The following is an 18,419-nucleotide window of genomic DNA, read 5'->3' on the forward strand; positions in this document are numbered from 1 at the left end:
AAATAAACTATCACCAGATGAGAAAATACTTCAGCAAAAGTACTTTTCTTGATACAACACAGCAAAACCTCTTGGAAGAGTTCACTCTCAGAATACACAAAGCACAGCCCAACTCTTGCTGCCTCCTGAATAATTTACATATATTAGCTCACAAAACATATTAACTAGATTTGACACATTCATCAAGATGCAAGAGAAGGAAAGGAAGACTAATAGGTCTTGGAAAAATTCCAAAAGTCTGAAAACTCAGCTTAAAAAAACAGAGTTAGGAAAAATTTTTGTAAATAGACTACTACTTTCCTAAGGAGACATCAGTTCTAATTGAGACTGAAATGAAATGTATAAAGAAGTGTTAAAAACCTGGAAAAAACAAATTAGTCTCTAAGATTCCTTCACAAAAATAAACTTATTAATCGAAGGATAAGACACCTGTCATGGACAATTAATTCAAAAAGGGAGATGAAAACAAACAAAGAAACACAAAAAGAGAAAGACAGAGAAAGACAAGAGAGTCTGATACTAGAATTTTTTCAAGAATTAAGATAAAGATGAGCATAACTAAAGACATGGAATATAGTCACAATAATGGTGTTTCAAAATCCTGTTCACAACCATGCATTTCTTTTTTAAAAGACTATAAAGTCCTAAAACCCATAATAAACTAGGTGACTAATGGGATAGGAAAGTCCAAAGTATGAGCATAATGAACTTGAAGAAATAATAAAGATCTGAATTCTGAAAGAATTTTCAGGAATACAAAGATCCTAAGAACAGAGTAGGTTAGATTTTTGCTGTGTGTTCAGTGCTGCCAAGCCACTGTAAGAAGTTTGCCTGCATTAAGAAAAAGGATCACAACAGGGATAAGTACAAGCTATGCACAGTTAAGTGTCACTGTCTCACAGGACACTGCATTCAGTTTGGATCACCACAGCAAGACAGCAACAGCAGAAATAAGAGACAGTGCAGAGGAAAACTCCAAACGTTGGGGACACAGGAGAGACCTGGGGTGCAGCAAAAAAGAGAACTGTAGGAAGTGCCTTCAAACACAGAAATCATACTATCTGTGGGAATTAGTTTGAGAGCACATGAAGGTGTCAGCAAAGCATCTGAAGCAGATTTGCAGTTTTTAAATGCAGATGAACAGATGGAACATACTACCACGTCAGACAGGCAAAAGTTAGCAGCTGCTGTTATAATGGCACAGATAAAACTAACAGAGCACCCATGGGATGAGGATATGGGTAAGCCACAAAGTGATATTCAGAAATAATCTCTTTTTTTTGTTACAGGGGATTAGCCTGCATAACAGCATAATAACCATTCTGCCTTATTTCCTTCAATACAACACTACTATAGACTTAAATTATGGGAACTACAGTTCAACAGATTGGTGAAAAACCCATGAAAGAAGCAGGCAAATGACTACCAGCTTAGAGAATAGCTTTCCAGGTGAAGACTAAAACACTTTAACTAAACAGATTTGGTTCCCAGATGTGATGCCTCCTATTTCTTGCCAAAGACATCTTCATGATGACACAATCAACTGCAGCACAATTGTTATTACAGCATCATTCTGCTAATTCCCAGCCAGTGCTCACTGAACAGCTAAACTCAAAACATCTTGTTAGGTCATCACTGGATGAAATGATTCACATAACGGAATGGATAACACTGACTCACTTCCAGCAGCTTCAGTTCCTGCACACAGTTGTGGAGAAGCTCCAGTGCCCGCTGGGAAACCTCCCATGGCCTCTGCAGGAAGATGAGCAGCGTGCACTGCCGGGAGAACAGGTAACTGCGCAGGTCCAGCAGCGTCGCCTCCTGGTTCTGGATCAGCTCCCTCTTCTCCATGTCTATCGGTTTCCGCAGGATTAAACCGTTCCAGCTCCTCACTGGCTGGCAGAAAAACGTCAGCCAGTTTGCACCATCTAAGTAAACAAGGGAATAGCCAAGAGTCAAGCACTGCTTGCTAGGAAAGCCTCTTCATCCTTCCTCCAGAGCCTGGGAGCTGCCTTAGTCCTTCCCGAGTTTGTCAGATGGATAAATGACTTAATGTCTTAACTTCAAAAAGCAAACCAAAAAAATACCAGAACTTCCACAGCAAGGTCAGATAACTGAATTTCACATTCAATTCCCATAGGCATTTTGACTTAATTGTATGTTTGTTATCAGTATAGTGGCAACCAGTTTGTAATTTATTTATTAGCAATTAAGCCTACCTGAAGTTCAAAACAAACAGGCTTTATCTGCTGAAGTATTTCTTACTCAGCCACCATGGATGGATGTGCCCCCACTGCCAGGTATTGCATTGGGTTCAGTCAGCACAAATGTATTTCACTGCAATTACTCCTGCACTATATTTTCACCAGATTCATAAAACATATCAGATTAAAGATGTTATATAACAGCATGTGCTTTAGCTCATTAAAACAGTTCAAAGCTATTTGATACTTCTTGCATGGTAATTTTACCCAAAAATGAAGTTAAATCTTCTGCAGTGCAGATTAAGCATCTATTTCTATTAAGTTGAGCAGTGATTACCAAATATCTTGTGTAATTTGAGGCAACACTGAATGCACTTTTCCAGGAAGCTCTTTACTGAAAAACCTAGCAGTGAGCTGTAAAAACAGCAGCTGTATCTCAGCCAGATCAATACTTGTGTCATTTCATAGTTCAGGGCTCTGGTTGTAACAATCATCCCATTAGAGCAAAACACAGGTTTTCATTAAAAATTACTTCTAAGCCTCAGAGACCAGAAACAAAATTTTGTTAACACTGTAACTGATGGACACTTGTGTTTGCACACAGCATAAAACAAGAGCACAAACTGCCTGGTGCAGCCTCCCTGTGACTGCCCAAAGCACAGGGCTGCTCAGCACAGTGAAGGAATTCAGACACTCAACATTTATTTCACATTTTCAGACACTTACCACCAGCCCCAAAGTTGACAACATACTGAGAGAACAAGGCATCCAGCTCATCATACTGCACCAGGGCATCCTCAAACTGCTGCAGCATCTCAAACACAAAGGCCAGCTCTTCCTTTTGGCACACAAGCAATACAGGGAACATGTTATTGACATGATTCATGTCTGGCATTACAGCCTGTCCCCATCCATCCACAGAGCTCCAGGATCTACTTTTTCCAATTTTCATTTCACATATACAGACAAACTTGCCATTGGAGCAAATATCTTCCCAACCCAGGGAGGTTCACAAAAGGAGATTAAGTCATACAGCTCTGCCAGTAAATTCTGATGTGTATCCAGATCCTGATTGAAGATACTGCTCACAGATCTATTAAAAGTTTGAATTTAAATAAATAAATGAATAAATGCTGAAGACTCATCTCCCATAATAGTACTGATGATTTCCCCTCAGTTTACACTGTGAAGCCATCAATTGCAGCATATCATAAAAGGGTTTTTTGTACACAAAGCCAAACTGCTAAGTAGAAAAGGCCTCATAATTAGATATATCCTATGCAAAAGATAGCACATGCATTCAAAGGAGACATGAGGATGTGGTGAAGGAGAGATCAGCATTGTACAGGGACCAGAAAATTCCAAAGGAATCAAGATCTTTAATCTTATCAAACCAGAGGTTCTTGCTTTTCTCTAAATCAGCTAATACAAAAATGTATTTAAAACTAGATTTATATACTAATTGCATTTATGACTCTATAAAATAGGATTCACTCTCTATATTTATTACTTCAAACAGACACTTTTCTAAACATCACCTCCATAAATACTGATAACAATCTGAGCAAAGAGCAGCATTCATATTAAATACCAATTGCAAGTTTGAGTGTGTATGCACAGTAATGGGACATTTACCCCAAATTCAAAATAAACTAAAACACTTTTTAGATTCAATTCATTTGCTTTAATTGAGGTTCATAAAACTCTGACAAGCCTGAAGAGATTCTGCTTTTTTAACAGCAGGAAACTGTATTACTGCATTAACTGTATTAAAAGGTAACCCAAACCTGCTGCAAACAGGATCAAAGAATGCTGTTTTTAAACCAGTCTCCATAATTCCTGCCTCACCCTCAAACAATGATCAGAAAATTAAAAGTACCAGAAGTCCAACCACAATGAAACAGCACCATTTTTAAAACTGGGACTCAAGTATTTTCTTCAATACCAAGAGACTCTTACCTGAACCATGAAATACTCGCAGAAGCTCCACCCTGGCTCAGTCCTTTTCTCTCTCAGAGTTCTCATGTCATCTTCAAACTTGCCTAAGTTTTTGGTAAAGGACATGAGAAGTAATGTCCTGAGTTTGGTCAGGAAGGCATTCCAAGATTCCTGAGAACGGGAAGAGTCTTTCAAAGGGTCAGAAAGTACCACACATCTGTAAAGAGATTGATAAAACTGTGTTTGAGGAGGAAAATACATAATTCACATATAAATGTCCAGCTGAATACGGTGCATACCTGACAAATAGAGAGTGAACAACATTCAGTTTTCCATTCCACATTAATCAGAGGTAAAAAAAACAAGGTTGAAGTTATGTTTGTTTGTTTGGAGGCAGCTATGTTGGGGTTTTGTTTTTTTGGGTTTTTTTGGTTTTTTTTTGGTTGGGGCTTGTTAGCTTTTACATGTGATATAGCTCATGAGAAGAGTTCAGTGTTTTGCCCAGAATGAGAACACTACAGCTTTTTTTTTTTTTTTAAGCAGCAAATGGATACATTATTCTAACTACTTAAATACAAGTAATGCTGTAGCTATCCTAGAAAAGAAAAGTCTGCCTAGCAATACAAATCAGCAGAACAGGAAATATAGCAATGCCTGACAAAGGCATATAATTTTGTATTATACAAAATACAAATCAGGATCTATTAGATCACATATATTCAGCCTTTTCTAACTCACTTGAAATAATCATCCACAATAGATTCTTGAAATATCTCAATCTGGTTTTACACATCCTGTGTGCTAAAACTTCCTCTGCTTTTCTCAGAAAATAAGCAGATCCCATTAATTGACAAATAAATCAACTTTTTCACAGCATCTTCCTTCCTCAGTTTTTCTATCACAATTTATTAATGTTCAAAAAACTAATGATTCTCTAATGACAGGAAAATCTCTCATCCCACTAAAATACTATTTCTTGTTAGAAAATCCTATTTTGTTGGCTTTAATGAAAGCAAGAATGGTTTCATACATTCATTACTATTTCCTTAGAATAAAAACATCTGAAGAAACTGGCCTTATGTCAACTATCTCAGAGTAGAAAGGTGATTAAATGAACAACAGAAAGAAAGCACAATGGCAAAAAATAACCTCTATTGGCTTCATATTCCCTACTCACCTGTAACTCTGCTAAGATTTTTGCAAGGAAACAAAAAACCCTGAAGGTCTAACAGCTGATTATCATCACACTGTTCCCCTTAAACCTCTCTTAACCAGGAGGAGATAGATGAAATCTAACTGAAACACATTTCAAAGCTTCTACAAACCCAGGAAAACTGAAAAATAAAATTTCTCCCTTCAAAGCACAGACCTCACAGAGCCACCAGTCTGAATGCTGGACACCAAGGGAAGTCTTTAAATGAGCAAGGAATGTCTTGCATAGAGGGCTGAGTTTATAAATCAGCACACTGGTCAAAAGATGAAAATGTCTGCTCACCTGTCACTTTGCTTGTTACAGAAGTCATTCCTTATTTTATCTACTATAGAGGTTCGGGGAAGGATATTGGTTTTGTTCTTTTTCTTGGCATCACTCTCAACCACCACAATCAGCCAGTCCACTGAGCTGTGAGCTTTGAGAACATTCTGCCACTTGGTGATGTCATCCTTGACTGTGGTTTTGTACACTTCCGTGTCCTGGGATGAGAAGTGGTGAATCATCAAATCAAACAGACATTCTGAACAATTTCAAAAGGCAAGTTTGGTTCCAAAAGAAGGCAAACAGAAAGACATATCAAATGGAATTAGTGACAGTAAGTTTACTTATTGAAAAAAATCCAATGAGGTAAAGCATAGTAAAATTCTAGGCTTTTAATTTAATTAATTTCCAGTATTTTGGTTAACAGCAAATATAGTATTTGGTACATTATCATTCTTTAGATGACTGAGATTATGATCTTTAGACATCATTTAAGCTCTTTATTTTACACCTTCTGGAGCTTTACAGTAAAAACATGTTTGAAATAACAAAGCTGAATTGTTTTATTCTCACATAACAACAAAAGTGTGATATTTGCACCTTCTGCACTGCTCAATTATCAACCTGTTTGAAAGCTTTTTCACAAAAATAGTTTTTTTTTAAAGCAGAAGCATTGTTTGGAATCATTCTGCTTCTGGGTTGGTGTTAGATAAATTCAGATAATTCTTAAGACTGTTCTGGATTCTTTTTGACTGGTCACAGATCAGATGTCACCTGTGTCCTTCAAGTGGATAATTAATTCACAACAGAGGCAAATCAAAAGGCAGTGAACTGGAGATAAACAGGATTAAGACATTCCAAATCTTGCCCAGTTAAATTGCTGACATCCACCAATACCTGACACACGCAAAGAAGATGGAATTAAAGAAAAGAAAGCAGATCTTTAGATTTCAGCACCAACAGATCATAACTGAACGACCCTGGCCACATTTCAGTGTTACAAAGAAAGTGCAGTGTGCCACTGCAGGATCACTGTAAGATCCTGGGGGGTTTTGTTACAAAGTACTGAAAACAGGTTATTCAAATGCCTGTCCTCTTAGTGTCAAGTAACATTACAAACAGATACTGCTTATGTCAAGAAGTGCTCAAGCTAACTTTTATTTCCAGCAATGTATCAGGTATGCATGCTTATGCAACCCAGGGCTTAAACAACCCCTGAATTGTTTTGGCTTTCTGCTTGTGCTGTCTGTTATTTTAATTTACTGCTCATGCTTATGTGAACAATTTAACTTTTAAATCTTAGTTTTACCTTACTAGTTTTTTACTTACACAACATTCTGTCCAATAAATATGAAGAAAGGGAAAAGTCAAAAGAGCCTTATTCCCCTCTTTGGGCAGTAGCTCCTCTTTAAACTGAACAAAGTTGGATTCCAGGTGGATCATCTTCGGAGCACGGCCATAAGACCTACAGAGTTTAAAAACTGATGTTAGTGGGCAGAATAGGAAAATAAACATGTGTTGTGGGGAAGAGAAATAAACTGAAATACTCTTGCACTGGAAACCCACAAACTACACTCAGTTTGTATAACTAAAATTTGGTATTGCTTGAAATGAGATAAAAGCTCCTTTTTGAATAGGAACTAGAAGCCCTTCAGCTTTCAGTAAAAGATTTTCTGTATCCCTAAGACAAGTAGAAAATACCAAATAAGAGAATTCCCAAATATTTTTTCCAATCACAAAACAGTGCCATACCAAACTTTCTGAAGGGAAGTACATCCAATTCCATGTAAGTTCTACCTATATTCTCACTGAGAAGAAAGCATAGCACTTTCAGAACACAGCTGCCAAAGTACATCAAAGCACACCAAGACAAACCCAGAAACCACAAAATCAAGAAGAGAAACACAGCATTACTATCATTTTTCCTTAGGCAAAGTTGAAGGGTTGAAAAAATCATCCCGAAGTGCTCAACATTCACTTTGATTATCCAATTTCTCCAATTTCTTCAAGTCAGTTGCTCTGTTCAACTCAATTTATTGTAAGGGCTCCTCAGAACACAACAAATACACATTTACCCAAGTCAAAACCAGACACTGAAACAGAATCACAGAATAAAGTGTAAGTTTACCTCCTCCATTCCATGGGTTCTCTAGGAAGCTGCTGAGAAAGTGTAGGATACAAGGAAGTAAATAAATTCTGATCTCCAGCACCTAAAAGTGAAAGGCATTAATACATTAGCATGTGCAAATTATTGAATCTATATTAATATGTTATTCTACCAATGGTCTGCTGTTATTAAGAACATTTAATTTTGTCTGCTGTGTGGAAATAGGAGTCCAGCACTGATCTAGATTTTTTTAAATCACTATCAAGACCTAATGTAACACTTTTAAGCAGGCATTTAATACATACACAGTTACCAGCTTCCTATTAAGATTTTCCACAGAGCTACATGATCCATATACCAAAGAGAGTATCATAAAGCTGGTCCAACTCCAAAAACAAAACAAGCAGCTCCTCAGCTGGAGTAATTGGCTTTTTGGGTTTTTTTTTAAAGTATATTTAAAAATACTCCATAATTTAGATTTTCCAAACCAGAAGACTGGGTAGAGAGTAGTTCCCTTCCTTCTGTAGCTGGGCCTACGCTGAGATAATTTGGTTTAGCACATGTTCCATTGTTTACTGGATGTGATTCCTCTCTCCTCATTTTCTGGAGCTGTTGTTAATACAAAAACACCTCCCTGACTACCACACTGCTCTTGAAGTCTTCAGAAACATGAGGTCTGTTAACACAGTGCAGGTCTCACACAACTACGTTAAATACACCACCACTGCAGGAGCTACTTCTGTACAAGTCAGAACAAAATGTAGTGTCTACCACAAGGAAAAAAATAAATTGCCAGTAACCTTTCAACAACAATTCTTAAATTCTCTTAGGTACAGGGAGGATATGACAAGGACAAGACATTAAGATTTTAACAGCCTTATAGGCAATTCTGCTATTTTCTGGTGGTTTTCCTTTTCACAATCATTCTGCACACCAGAACAGGAAGATCTTCTTCTCACCTTCCTGTGGAACTGGAAGCTGCAATGAAGAAGTACCTGACATCCTTTCTTCTCCCTCCCACCCCACAATCTCACACACAAGAACAAAGCCAGACATTGCCTCCACCTTCCTTAGCATTCTTTAGTTCATCTTAGAAATCCTTTTCTTGTCCACTCTCCCCAATTTTCTCATATATATTATTATTCTCACACATAGTATTTTGATGACGAGCACTATCACAATTCTATCGCCACACAATAAAGTATATTAAAAAAATTAAAGTTTAGAAGTCTGATTAAGTGCAAGAACAAGCAAAAACAGCTCTTCTGATGCCTGATCTCATTAGCTATTATTCAACAATGCAATTTCATCAAATAGCTAAAAAAAAAAACCAAAACCAATTAGTACTTTAGGCCTGTTTCTCCAGGAAAGTACTTTATGCTTGATCCTTCACCTTCATCCCCACTGAATTAAGTGTACCTACCAAATGCTATTTAAGACCACAAACAAATGCCCTGAATGAATACTGAAACCAGCATTAGTCGTATTGTTAATGCTGGTTTATACCAAGTTACACCTCTGTGAGCCAAGCTCAGAACAATCTATTGATTTGCAACTCATTACTGCCCACAGAGAGTGAAACATGGCTTAGTGACTTAGCAGCAGCAGCACGATGACCACATCAAAATCACAGTCTGGAGCTCGAAGCCTGCTGGAAAGAACAAGCCACATATTTTACCTCTGGAGCATAGCAAAGTATTTTTTCTACACTGCACCTAAAAGTTCAATGTATGCCACAAAAATATTCCTGAATTCAACATCTTAAGTAAAAAGGACTACTATTGAATACAGAGGAACTAAAGGATAATGTGTAAGCACCCTGCTATTCCAGACAGCCACATCACATTATCAGCTTAAAACGGGTATATTCATTTTAAAACCAGTCAGCTTTTCCTCCTGCATTGGTTTTTGAGGGCATATCAAATACACATAAGAATGTGTTTTATGATCAAGGCAACACAACCCCGTAGGATTAAAAGAAAAGAGAGAACAGACTTGCAATGTGAAATACACTGGCTGTCTTTGAACACAGACCAAAGCTGCTACCACGTATTTCCAACTCCCAAAGGGCTGCAACATTTCATGTTCTGCTGAACTGGACCCTGTACCTACTGTAATCAGCACGTTTGAGAACACTAAAAGTGAAGTTATCAGCAGGCAACCCCAGCACAGCACTGACACGGGACCAACACTGAGACCAGCAAGTACAGCAAGGAATTGTAAGGGCTACAGACTGGCAAGACACACAACAAACTGTGAACTGGGTGCTGCTACTGGGCTGCAGGGAGAGAGGGGAGCACCTCACAGCAAGCAGACAAGAGCATGACCTGCACAAATAACAGAACAGAAAGTCCCAAAAGATCACTATTTCTGGAGTGGTGTTGAGCAAGATTCCTACGACTCAAGAGACCTCAAGCACAGCAGAAGTCGCATTTTCTTCTCTATATATATGCCTCTGATACCTCAGTAGTTGAGGTGTCTATGATCTACTTTCCAAAATATTAAAAAAAAGGGAAAAATAAGGAAGAAATAAAGGAGAAAATACAACACCACCACTACAGGAATTTTTGCTTGTATCTGACTGAATTCTATGAATTTAGAATGAAGCATTCCAAAGCCCCAAGTAATCCTGGAATTCAAACTTAGAGCAAATCCAAAAAGTCTGCACAAAAGTCTGATAACTGCTTCAAAGATTATTTTGTAGGTTTTTTGGTCATTTTTTGCAAGTTGGTGAGGAGGGTGTTTTGGGAGAGTAAAATAAAAAAGAAAAAAGATGATGACTCCACGTATCACAGCAAATTCATTTCAGTGGATTGGTCTCAACACTAAGACCCAACCCAAACCATTCTATGGCTGTCAGTAATGGGGCCACGGTGTAAATGGTTATCAGACACAACTGAAAAGGCCAAGGAAGAATGTGCATATATGGGAAGGAAAAGTAATTCTGGAATCCTATCATAATTAAAGCCAAGAAGCCTTCTAGAGAAGGGTTTTCATCTTCCAGAACCAACAGGCAAATAGGACTGAAATATCCCACAGAGATGATAACTAGGGAGTAACATCAGAGTCTGATAACCTCTTGGTGCACCTACCCAGCTTTTAAACTATGAATGTCTGAATTAATCTGCTCCCCATCTGGATGTCAATAAACACACCACAAATTCAGAAAGAACACAGTAACTCAGTGATAGCACACCAAGTTCAGGGTGCTTCTGCACATGAAGTGGTAGCACACAACAACTGAAAGCATTATGTTCAAGTGATATAAGTCAAGAAGAAAAGCCTCAGGAGAAGCACAAAGCACCTGTTTCCTTTCTGTCCACATGACAAAGTTCAAAAGGCAGGGCCTTTGGCACTTCCCTAAGTGCTGTGGGTGGAGAACAGATGAGAGCAGCCCTGAGGAGAAGGAACTGGGGGTGTTGGTCGAGGAGGAGCTCAGCATGGCCAGGCCATGTGCACCGACAGCCCAAAGAGCCAAAAGTGTCCTTTGGTGCATCCAAAGCACCGTGGGCAGCAGGGGAGGGGGGATTCTGCCCCCCTGCCCTGCTCAGGTGAGACCCCACCTGCAGAGCTGCCTCCAGCCCTGGGTCCCCAGGATGAGAATGACATAAACCACTTGGAATGGGACCAGAAGAGGGACACAAAGGTGCTTAGTGCTGGGCCACCTCTGCTATGGAGAGAGGCTGAGAGCTGGAGTTGTTCAGCCTGGAGAAGAGACCTTAGAGCCCCTTCCAGTGCCTCCAAGAGAGCTGGAGAGGGACTTTGTAAAAGAGCCTGGAGTGACAGGGCAAGGGACAATGGCTTTAAGCTGAAAGAGGGTAAATTTAGACATCAGGAAGAAATTCCCTGAGGTGGTGAGACCCTGGCACAGGCTGCCCTTTCCCTGGAAGTGTTCAAGGCCAGGTTGGATCAGGCTTGGAGCAGCCTGGGACAGTGGAAGGTGTCTCTGTCCATGGCAGGGGTTTGGAACTGAATGATCTTTAAAGCCTTTTCCAATCCCAAGAGTCATGTGATTCTTTCTTCCTTGTCTTTCTTCCTGACATTTTGGTAGATCAAATCAGTGCAGCCTTCTTCCCTTCCCTCCTTCCCTATCTAGGACATTTGTTCTACTCTAAATTTGTACAGGAACAATGAAAAAAAAAAAAAACAGAATGACCATCTAGCCATGGCTTCCAAAGGGAATATGTACTTTTTGTAGCAGCTGTCTAATAAATACCGAAGAACCATAAAATATTGACATTCTTTAGGTTCATGCCTGCCTAAAATCACCAAAATCTCATATAATCTATTTTTTTTCCTAACCATTTCCAAACTTCTTAGATGCTTAAAGGCTTTGTCACTACACTATCTAAATATACCACAGTGATTTTTTTTTTTCCTCTAGAGGAAATTATCCTAACCCACTAACTACACAGGCAGTTTAAAATAAAAACTCCTTAGGTCAGATGACTAAAGAAGACAAATATTTTCCTTTGATACCAGTCAACTAAGATAAAAGGCTTTGAATACCTTTACAAGAACACAGGGCCAAGACTACACTTCAGTGTAGTTTTGTTTGAATTTTATCCCCAAGTATCACTAACTATAGCTAATCTTTCTGACCCCACTTATTTTTCCACCAGTTGAACATTCTACTATGAATCTTTTTTCTTAAATCACTAGCCTGTAAGAAGTGGATCTACCTGAAGTTTTGTGTGGTTTTTATATTTACATCTATTAAAGGTCCTCTTTTCTCCCAATTCAAAATCATATTCAAAAGAGGTCTAAAAACCAAAACACAACACAGCTAAATTGCTATATATAAACCATAGCTGATTCACTAGAAGAAAATCCTTTTAGCAAAACTTCACTGTTGCACTTCTAAATCTGAAAACCAGGTTAACACTAACAAGTATTTGCCACTTTTTCTCATGATATATGTGATCAAATATTTAAGCACAGAATAATGTATCAACTACACAACAGTGATGACTTACAATACAGGAGTTCTGGTTGAGAAAAGGGAAAATGCATTTATAGGATATAGTTGTTAAATGGTCTCACTAGCAGCAAATAATTCTAATCACTTGGGCTACATCCTGCTTCTTGATGGCACATTTTTTATTACATCTATCTACTAGTAACAGAATAACTTTTGAATCAAGCTCTCCTAATCCCAGAACAATATTCTTAGCTGTAAGTATTTATTTTCACCACAAAAAGATGCAAAATTCTTCCCTTTCCCACCCCTTATTTTCATTAACCTTTCTGTTCCAGACAATTGCAAACATTTTCTATTCTTTTATTCTTTCTATTTTCTATTCTTTCTATTCTAAGCTTTCACTGATGGTTTTTCTGTTGCTGTATCACAGCACATTCTGAACAAGGACCAGATAAAAATGATGCATACCATTCTCTTCAAAGATTACAGAGAGACCCCCACAATATATAAAAGTCCATTGTGCTAAAACAGATTATTGCTAGTGAGAGCAAACATGCAAACACACAATATAAACAGACAGTAGACAATATCAACAGATACTATGAGCTGATAATGGAATATTCCATACTGCATGAAGATAATTACAAAAGAATAGCTTGTCAAGAAAACTGTGAAAAACCTATTAATTACTTCATTTAGCAGAATTGCCTTTAGTCTTCAGCCTTCTCTTCATATTGATAGAGCTAATAATTTAAGGGCAAATCATTTACATAAGGATGAGTTCTTTAGTTGATATATATGTGCAACAACATCATATTGAAGCTCCAAAGACTTCCTCAAAGTTTCAAATAGGATTCCTGAGAAAGAAACAACAATGGGTTTCCTAGGAAAGCCATCTGCACTGGTTTATAGATTTTGTAAAGTCAACATTGTACAGAAACTACTCAAGTTCAAGATGTTTGATACAAACACTCAACTTGCCTCTTGAAAAAAAACCAAAAAAAATAATGATGCAAAAAATAATCCTTCTACAGCAGTGAGAAAGCTGTAAGATGACTCAAAACACTTTCTAAGCTTCTGGTGGCAATGAGGATAAATTGCTACAAATTTGAGTTGAGAGTTTTCAAAGTAAGGTGCCAGAGAGAGCAGAAGCACAGCTGGACAGTGAAACTCCCCAGTGCCTTTGCAATCCAGTAAGACTGACAGTGTAAAAAATATGGCTCAAATTAATTTGGAATTGAGTCATCATGGCACTCAGTCCTACCTGACAAGAGTGATTTAACACTCAGGGGTGCTGCCATACTGAGAAAAGAGAAAACATGTTAAAGAACAGCAGCTTTCTGTGAATATACTGCTCTTCCCAGACTTGGAAAATATGGTTGCCTGTATGCCTGGAGAAAGAGTCTCCAGAAGTTTGTCTTGCCTTACCAAATTCTATGAATCTAAAAACTCTCAGTTAAAACTACAGGTGTTTCCAGTGATGCAAACACAATAAAAACAAGGGTAAGTCACCTATGCAAAGCTTCTGAAGGCAAAACAATCAAGTTACAGCACTAACATGAAAAAAGTACTGACAAAAACTGCATTTGCAATTGGCATCAGGTGTTCAAGACACGTGGAACCTGCCATTTTTTCCATAGGCCAAACCTGTACATAGAGTGCTGAATTCAGGGTTGTATCAATATAACAAGTAACTGCTGTTACAATAGAGACTAAGTCATAGATTGGAAAGCATAACTCTCTTTACCAAAGAAGCATTCCTTTCAGAGCACTGTCAAATTTATTTCAGGTAGGTAAAAACACCTGTTTACAAAACAACTCTGGTATGCAGTGTTGAAAAGAAGTTTCACTATGGACAAAATTCTCTCTTCAGTTCTCTCTTACTAAGAACAAACCCTAAGACTTAACAGGAGTTATTTCATGATACAGGAGTTTACCTGACAGAGATTAATCTCAATCTTGCAGCAAAAGGAAGCACTTATGTTCTGAAAAGCACCCTCACTTAACCTTCACTCTTGGTTTATATAATCAGAACCCAGCCATCCCCTCACTTATCCCCCACCTGCACCTTCTGGGTGGGACACTTACCCCAGACAGCTCCAACTGCCTGAAACTGGAACCACAGACAAAAGATAAACTGTGTCTGTTGAGCAGTTTCCAACACCATGGCTTTTAATGCTTTTTGCAACAAACCAACACCAAGTAAATTGTTTCCCTGGAAGGCCAAGCCTCAGCTCTCTGTAAATCTCTGGCAATACAAAGCTTAGAGGAGCTTTCCTTCAAGTAAGCCATTATTGGTGAATGCACTTATTTGAAATACTACAGTCTCTTAAGTACTCCACTTCTCCCAACAGAGAGAAAAGGAAACTAAAGCAGTTCTAAAAATGCATTCCCCACTGAAATCAAATGTTCTGTTTAAAATGTAGCAAGTCACTCTTACTACATTCACCAGAGAGGTACTCTCTGAGCACTTCTGCTGAATTATCTTTAACTACTGAATTAGGCAGTCTCAGACCAAGCCACTCCAGTCCTCACCTGTAAAGATACTGCTGTTGTGCTTGTCCAGAGCACAGGGAATGATTGCCTTGGTCCAGGAGTGAGGCATAGAAATGACACATAATGCTCACCTCTTACCTCATTTGTAAGCCTGCTCCTACCATACTGGATGGGGCTGAGGACAAAACATTTTACAACCATGATGTATGCTCACTCACCACACAAAACTAATATTGTTTTCAATATCAGACAACTGGGATTGACTGAAATCTGGTTAAATTTTGTGTTTGGAATTTTGAAAATTTCCTTGTGCAAAGAGGCTAGAGTTCTTTTCAGCACCTACTAACAAAAAACCCCAAGGTTTTACTCTGAGGTAAAACTTTCTGTACTTCAACAGACTAAAATGTTACTTTTCAAATAAGACTGACCTGCACCACCAAGTCCCCCTGCCACACACATGGAGATTCTCCAATTCTGAATACAAATAAAGCCAGATAATCTAAAAAGCAAGCCCTCACAGCCTGAACAGCAGCATGAACACCAGCAAACTATATCCTCCAGATGTTTCTGACATGCACATTTTTCTGACTTTAAATCTGAAGTGAAATGGATTTCAAAATTCTTGAAATAGCTGAGTAGAGAAGATTCAGTACAGATCCTGTTCGTTTCAGCTTATGAACTGCATCCAAAAAAAAGGAAAGAAGTTTAAGATAGAAAAAAGCACATTTATAAAATAGTCTGGAGAAAATACATACACAGAGAGTTCCACAATTACACAGCTACAAGGTTACAGCTGGATACTTTTTCTAAGGTCTAAGACCTTAATTACCAATAAATGCTTACTCCATAAAAAGACAACACAGAACTGTGAAACAAGTTTCTATTTCACAGGCACATAAAGCATTCCCAGTGTTCTAGTGATAAAGTGCAAATATGTATTTAGTTACATCATCAGTAGAGATCCCTCTGACTGAGACCAGCCACAGGCTACCTTTTGTTAAAAAAGCAGAATTCTCTACGCTGATCTCATTCACTTTACCTTTTTATTAACAGCATTATGGATGTAGTTAAAATAAAAAAGACTATTCCAGTTAGAAGGAGCCTACCAGGATCATCTGGTCCAACTACATGACTACTTCAGAGCTAACCAAAAGTTACAGCGTGTTAAGGGCACTGTCCAAATATCTCTTAGACACTGACAGACTTGGGACAGATTTGGACACCTCTCTAAGGAGCCTCTTCACCCTTCTGCTGTTAAAGAAATGCCTCCTAATGCCCAGCCCAGTCCACGTGCTTGTTTTCAGTGAACTCTGAGTGCACCCTCTATACCTGTAAGAGCAGGGGGCTCATGTTTACACCAGGACCACCTGCCTGTCTCGGATACCTGAAAGGACAAATTCACCGCTGGAAGTACGAGATCTCATTCAACTAAAGCGCCTCGGGGCTGGAGCCAAAGCACAGCAGCTCCATTGTAATGTCAGTGGGATCGCATCGGTGGGATCGCCGCAGACGATGCCTCCTGGCAACTTCTCTTAGCACCAGCAAAGCCACACAAAGCCCGCTGGCAGGAAGTTTGGGGTTCACGATTTATTCCCGTATTTTACCCTCTTCCCCTAAACACCTCTGAGCACGACATTGGGTTTGTTATTTACTACAGAAACAACCCCAAGTTCGCCCACTGCCATTAGGAAGGGGGGGAGCAGTGAAGAAGCAAAGCTCGCCATCAGATCCCAAAAGCAGGCGCCCCCAAGAGCAGCCACCCCCTCCTGCCTCCCCCGGGCCCTCGGGGGGCCCCGGCCGGACCCGGGCCCCGGCAGCGGCACTCACAGGTCACGATGGGCTTGTTCTCCATGGTGTAGATCACGGGGGGCTTCTCCCTGCCCTCCTCCTCCTCGGCGGGGTCCATGAGCGGGCGGGGTCGTCAGCCCCGGCTCCCCCGCCCGCCCGGCGCCATGGAAACACCGCCGGGGGGCTGGGCCGGGCCGGGCCGAGCCGGGCCGGGCCGGGGGTGGTGCTGCCGCTGCCGCCCCCCCCCCCCGCCTCCCCCCCACCCCCTTCCCCGCGTCCCCGCAGCGCCGCTCCGTGAGGGGAAGGCGGGCGGGAGAGGCTCATCCGCTTCCTGGATCACCGGGCAGGCATTACCGCTTCCGGGGAGCGCCGCCGCCGGGGAACCCGGAAAGGGGCGATGCGGCCCGCAAGGGAGGGAGGAAGGGGCGGCGGGCCCGGCCTGCGGCCCCGGCAGCCGCGGGGACCCGGGCGGGGCTGCCCCTGAGGGGGTCACAGCCCCCCGGGCCGCCCTCACCGCTGACCGCCGGCAGAACGGGCAATCACGGAATGGTCGGGGCTGGAGGGAGCTCTGGAGATCGCCCCGGCCATCCCCTGTTCGGGCCATCCCCTGTCCGGGCCATCCCCTGTTCGGGCCATCCCCTGTCCGGGCCATCCCCTGTCCGGGCCATCCCCTGTCCGGGCCATCCCCTGTCCGGGCCATCCCCTGTTCGGGCCATCCCCTGCCCGGGCCATCCCCTGCCCGGGCCATCCCCTGCCCCGGCCATCCCCTGCCCCGGCCATCCCCTGCCCCGGCCATCCCCTGCCCGGGCCATCCCCTGCCCGGGCCATCCCCTGTTCGGGCCATCCCCTGTTCGGGCCATCCCCTGCCCGGGCCATCCCCTGCCCGGGCAGGGTCACCAGAGCAGTGACAGAACACATCCAGGAGGGTCTGGAATGTCTCCAGACACTCCCTCCCTGTACGGCTGTTTCAGAGCTCTGCCAGCCCCAATGGAAAGAAGTTCTTCCTCGTGTGTTTTACTTTATGGCCATTGCTCCTTGTCCTGTCGCTGGACACCACTGAAGGGTCTGGCACCATCCTCCTGGGAGATATTTATATGGATTGATGAGATCCCTTCTCAGCCTCTCTAGACCAAACTAGCTCAGCTCCCGCAGGCTCTCCTCATAAAAGAGATGCTCTTTATTCAAATGAATCTTCTTTAAATTCGTTGCAGGACTTCTGTGAGGCTTTGGTGGGCTTTGTGGGCAGCTGCCCCATGTGTCATTCCCATGGCTGTTTCTGGCTAGTTCAGTGCATTAGTCATCATATTTTCCACTGACTTCAAATATATAAGTGAATATGGCCCTTGAAGTTTAATGGTGTGTAATGTGGGGTTTTAAATGCATGGAGATAATAACATCCCATTACACTTCTGTTGGGTCTAATTAGTGGTATTAGATCCATAAAATTGACCCTTGCTTTACTTTAGACTGAGATGCTATTCCTTTCTTTTA

General features: G+C 40.9%; 1 protein-coding gene across 1 annotated transcript in view; it reads right to left on the minus strand.

Annotated features, from left to right (window-relative positions):
* The window catches only part of TRAPPC10 (trafficking protein particle complex subunit 10), a 37,458-nt gene extending 20,272 nt beyond the window's left edge, over positions 1-17,186 (minus strand). Inside the window, exons 1-7 of the mRNA XM_079305574.1 lie at positions 16,968-17,186; positions 7,745-7,826; positions 6,946-7,081; positions 5,638-5,834; positions 4,164-4,359; positions 2,931-3,042; positions 1,681-1,928 (exon numbers count right to left, since the gene is read on the minus strand). Coding sequence (XP_079161700.1) covers positions 1,681-1,928; positions 2,931-3,042; positions 4,164-4,359; positions 5,638-5,834; positions 6,946-7,081; positions 7,745-7,826; positions 16,968-17,046 — 1,050 coding nt within the window. The 5' untranslated portion in view covers positions 17,047-17,186. The remainder of the gene's footprint in view (positions 1-1,680; positions 1,929-2,930; positions 3,043-4,163; positions 4,360-5,637; positions 5,835-6,945; positions 7,082-7,744; positions 7,827-16,967) is intronic.
* Positions 17,187-18,419: the final 1,233 nt, after the last annotated feature.

Source organism: Erithacus rubecula, assembly GCF_903797595.1.
Source record: "Erithacus rubecula genome assembly, chromosome: 1".
Classification (NCBI taxonomy): domain Eukaryota; kingdom Metazoa; phylum Chordata; class Aves; order Passeriformes; family Muscicapidae; genus Erithacus; species Erithacus rubecula.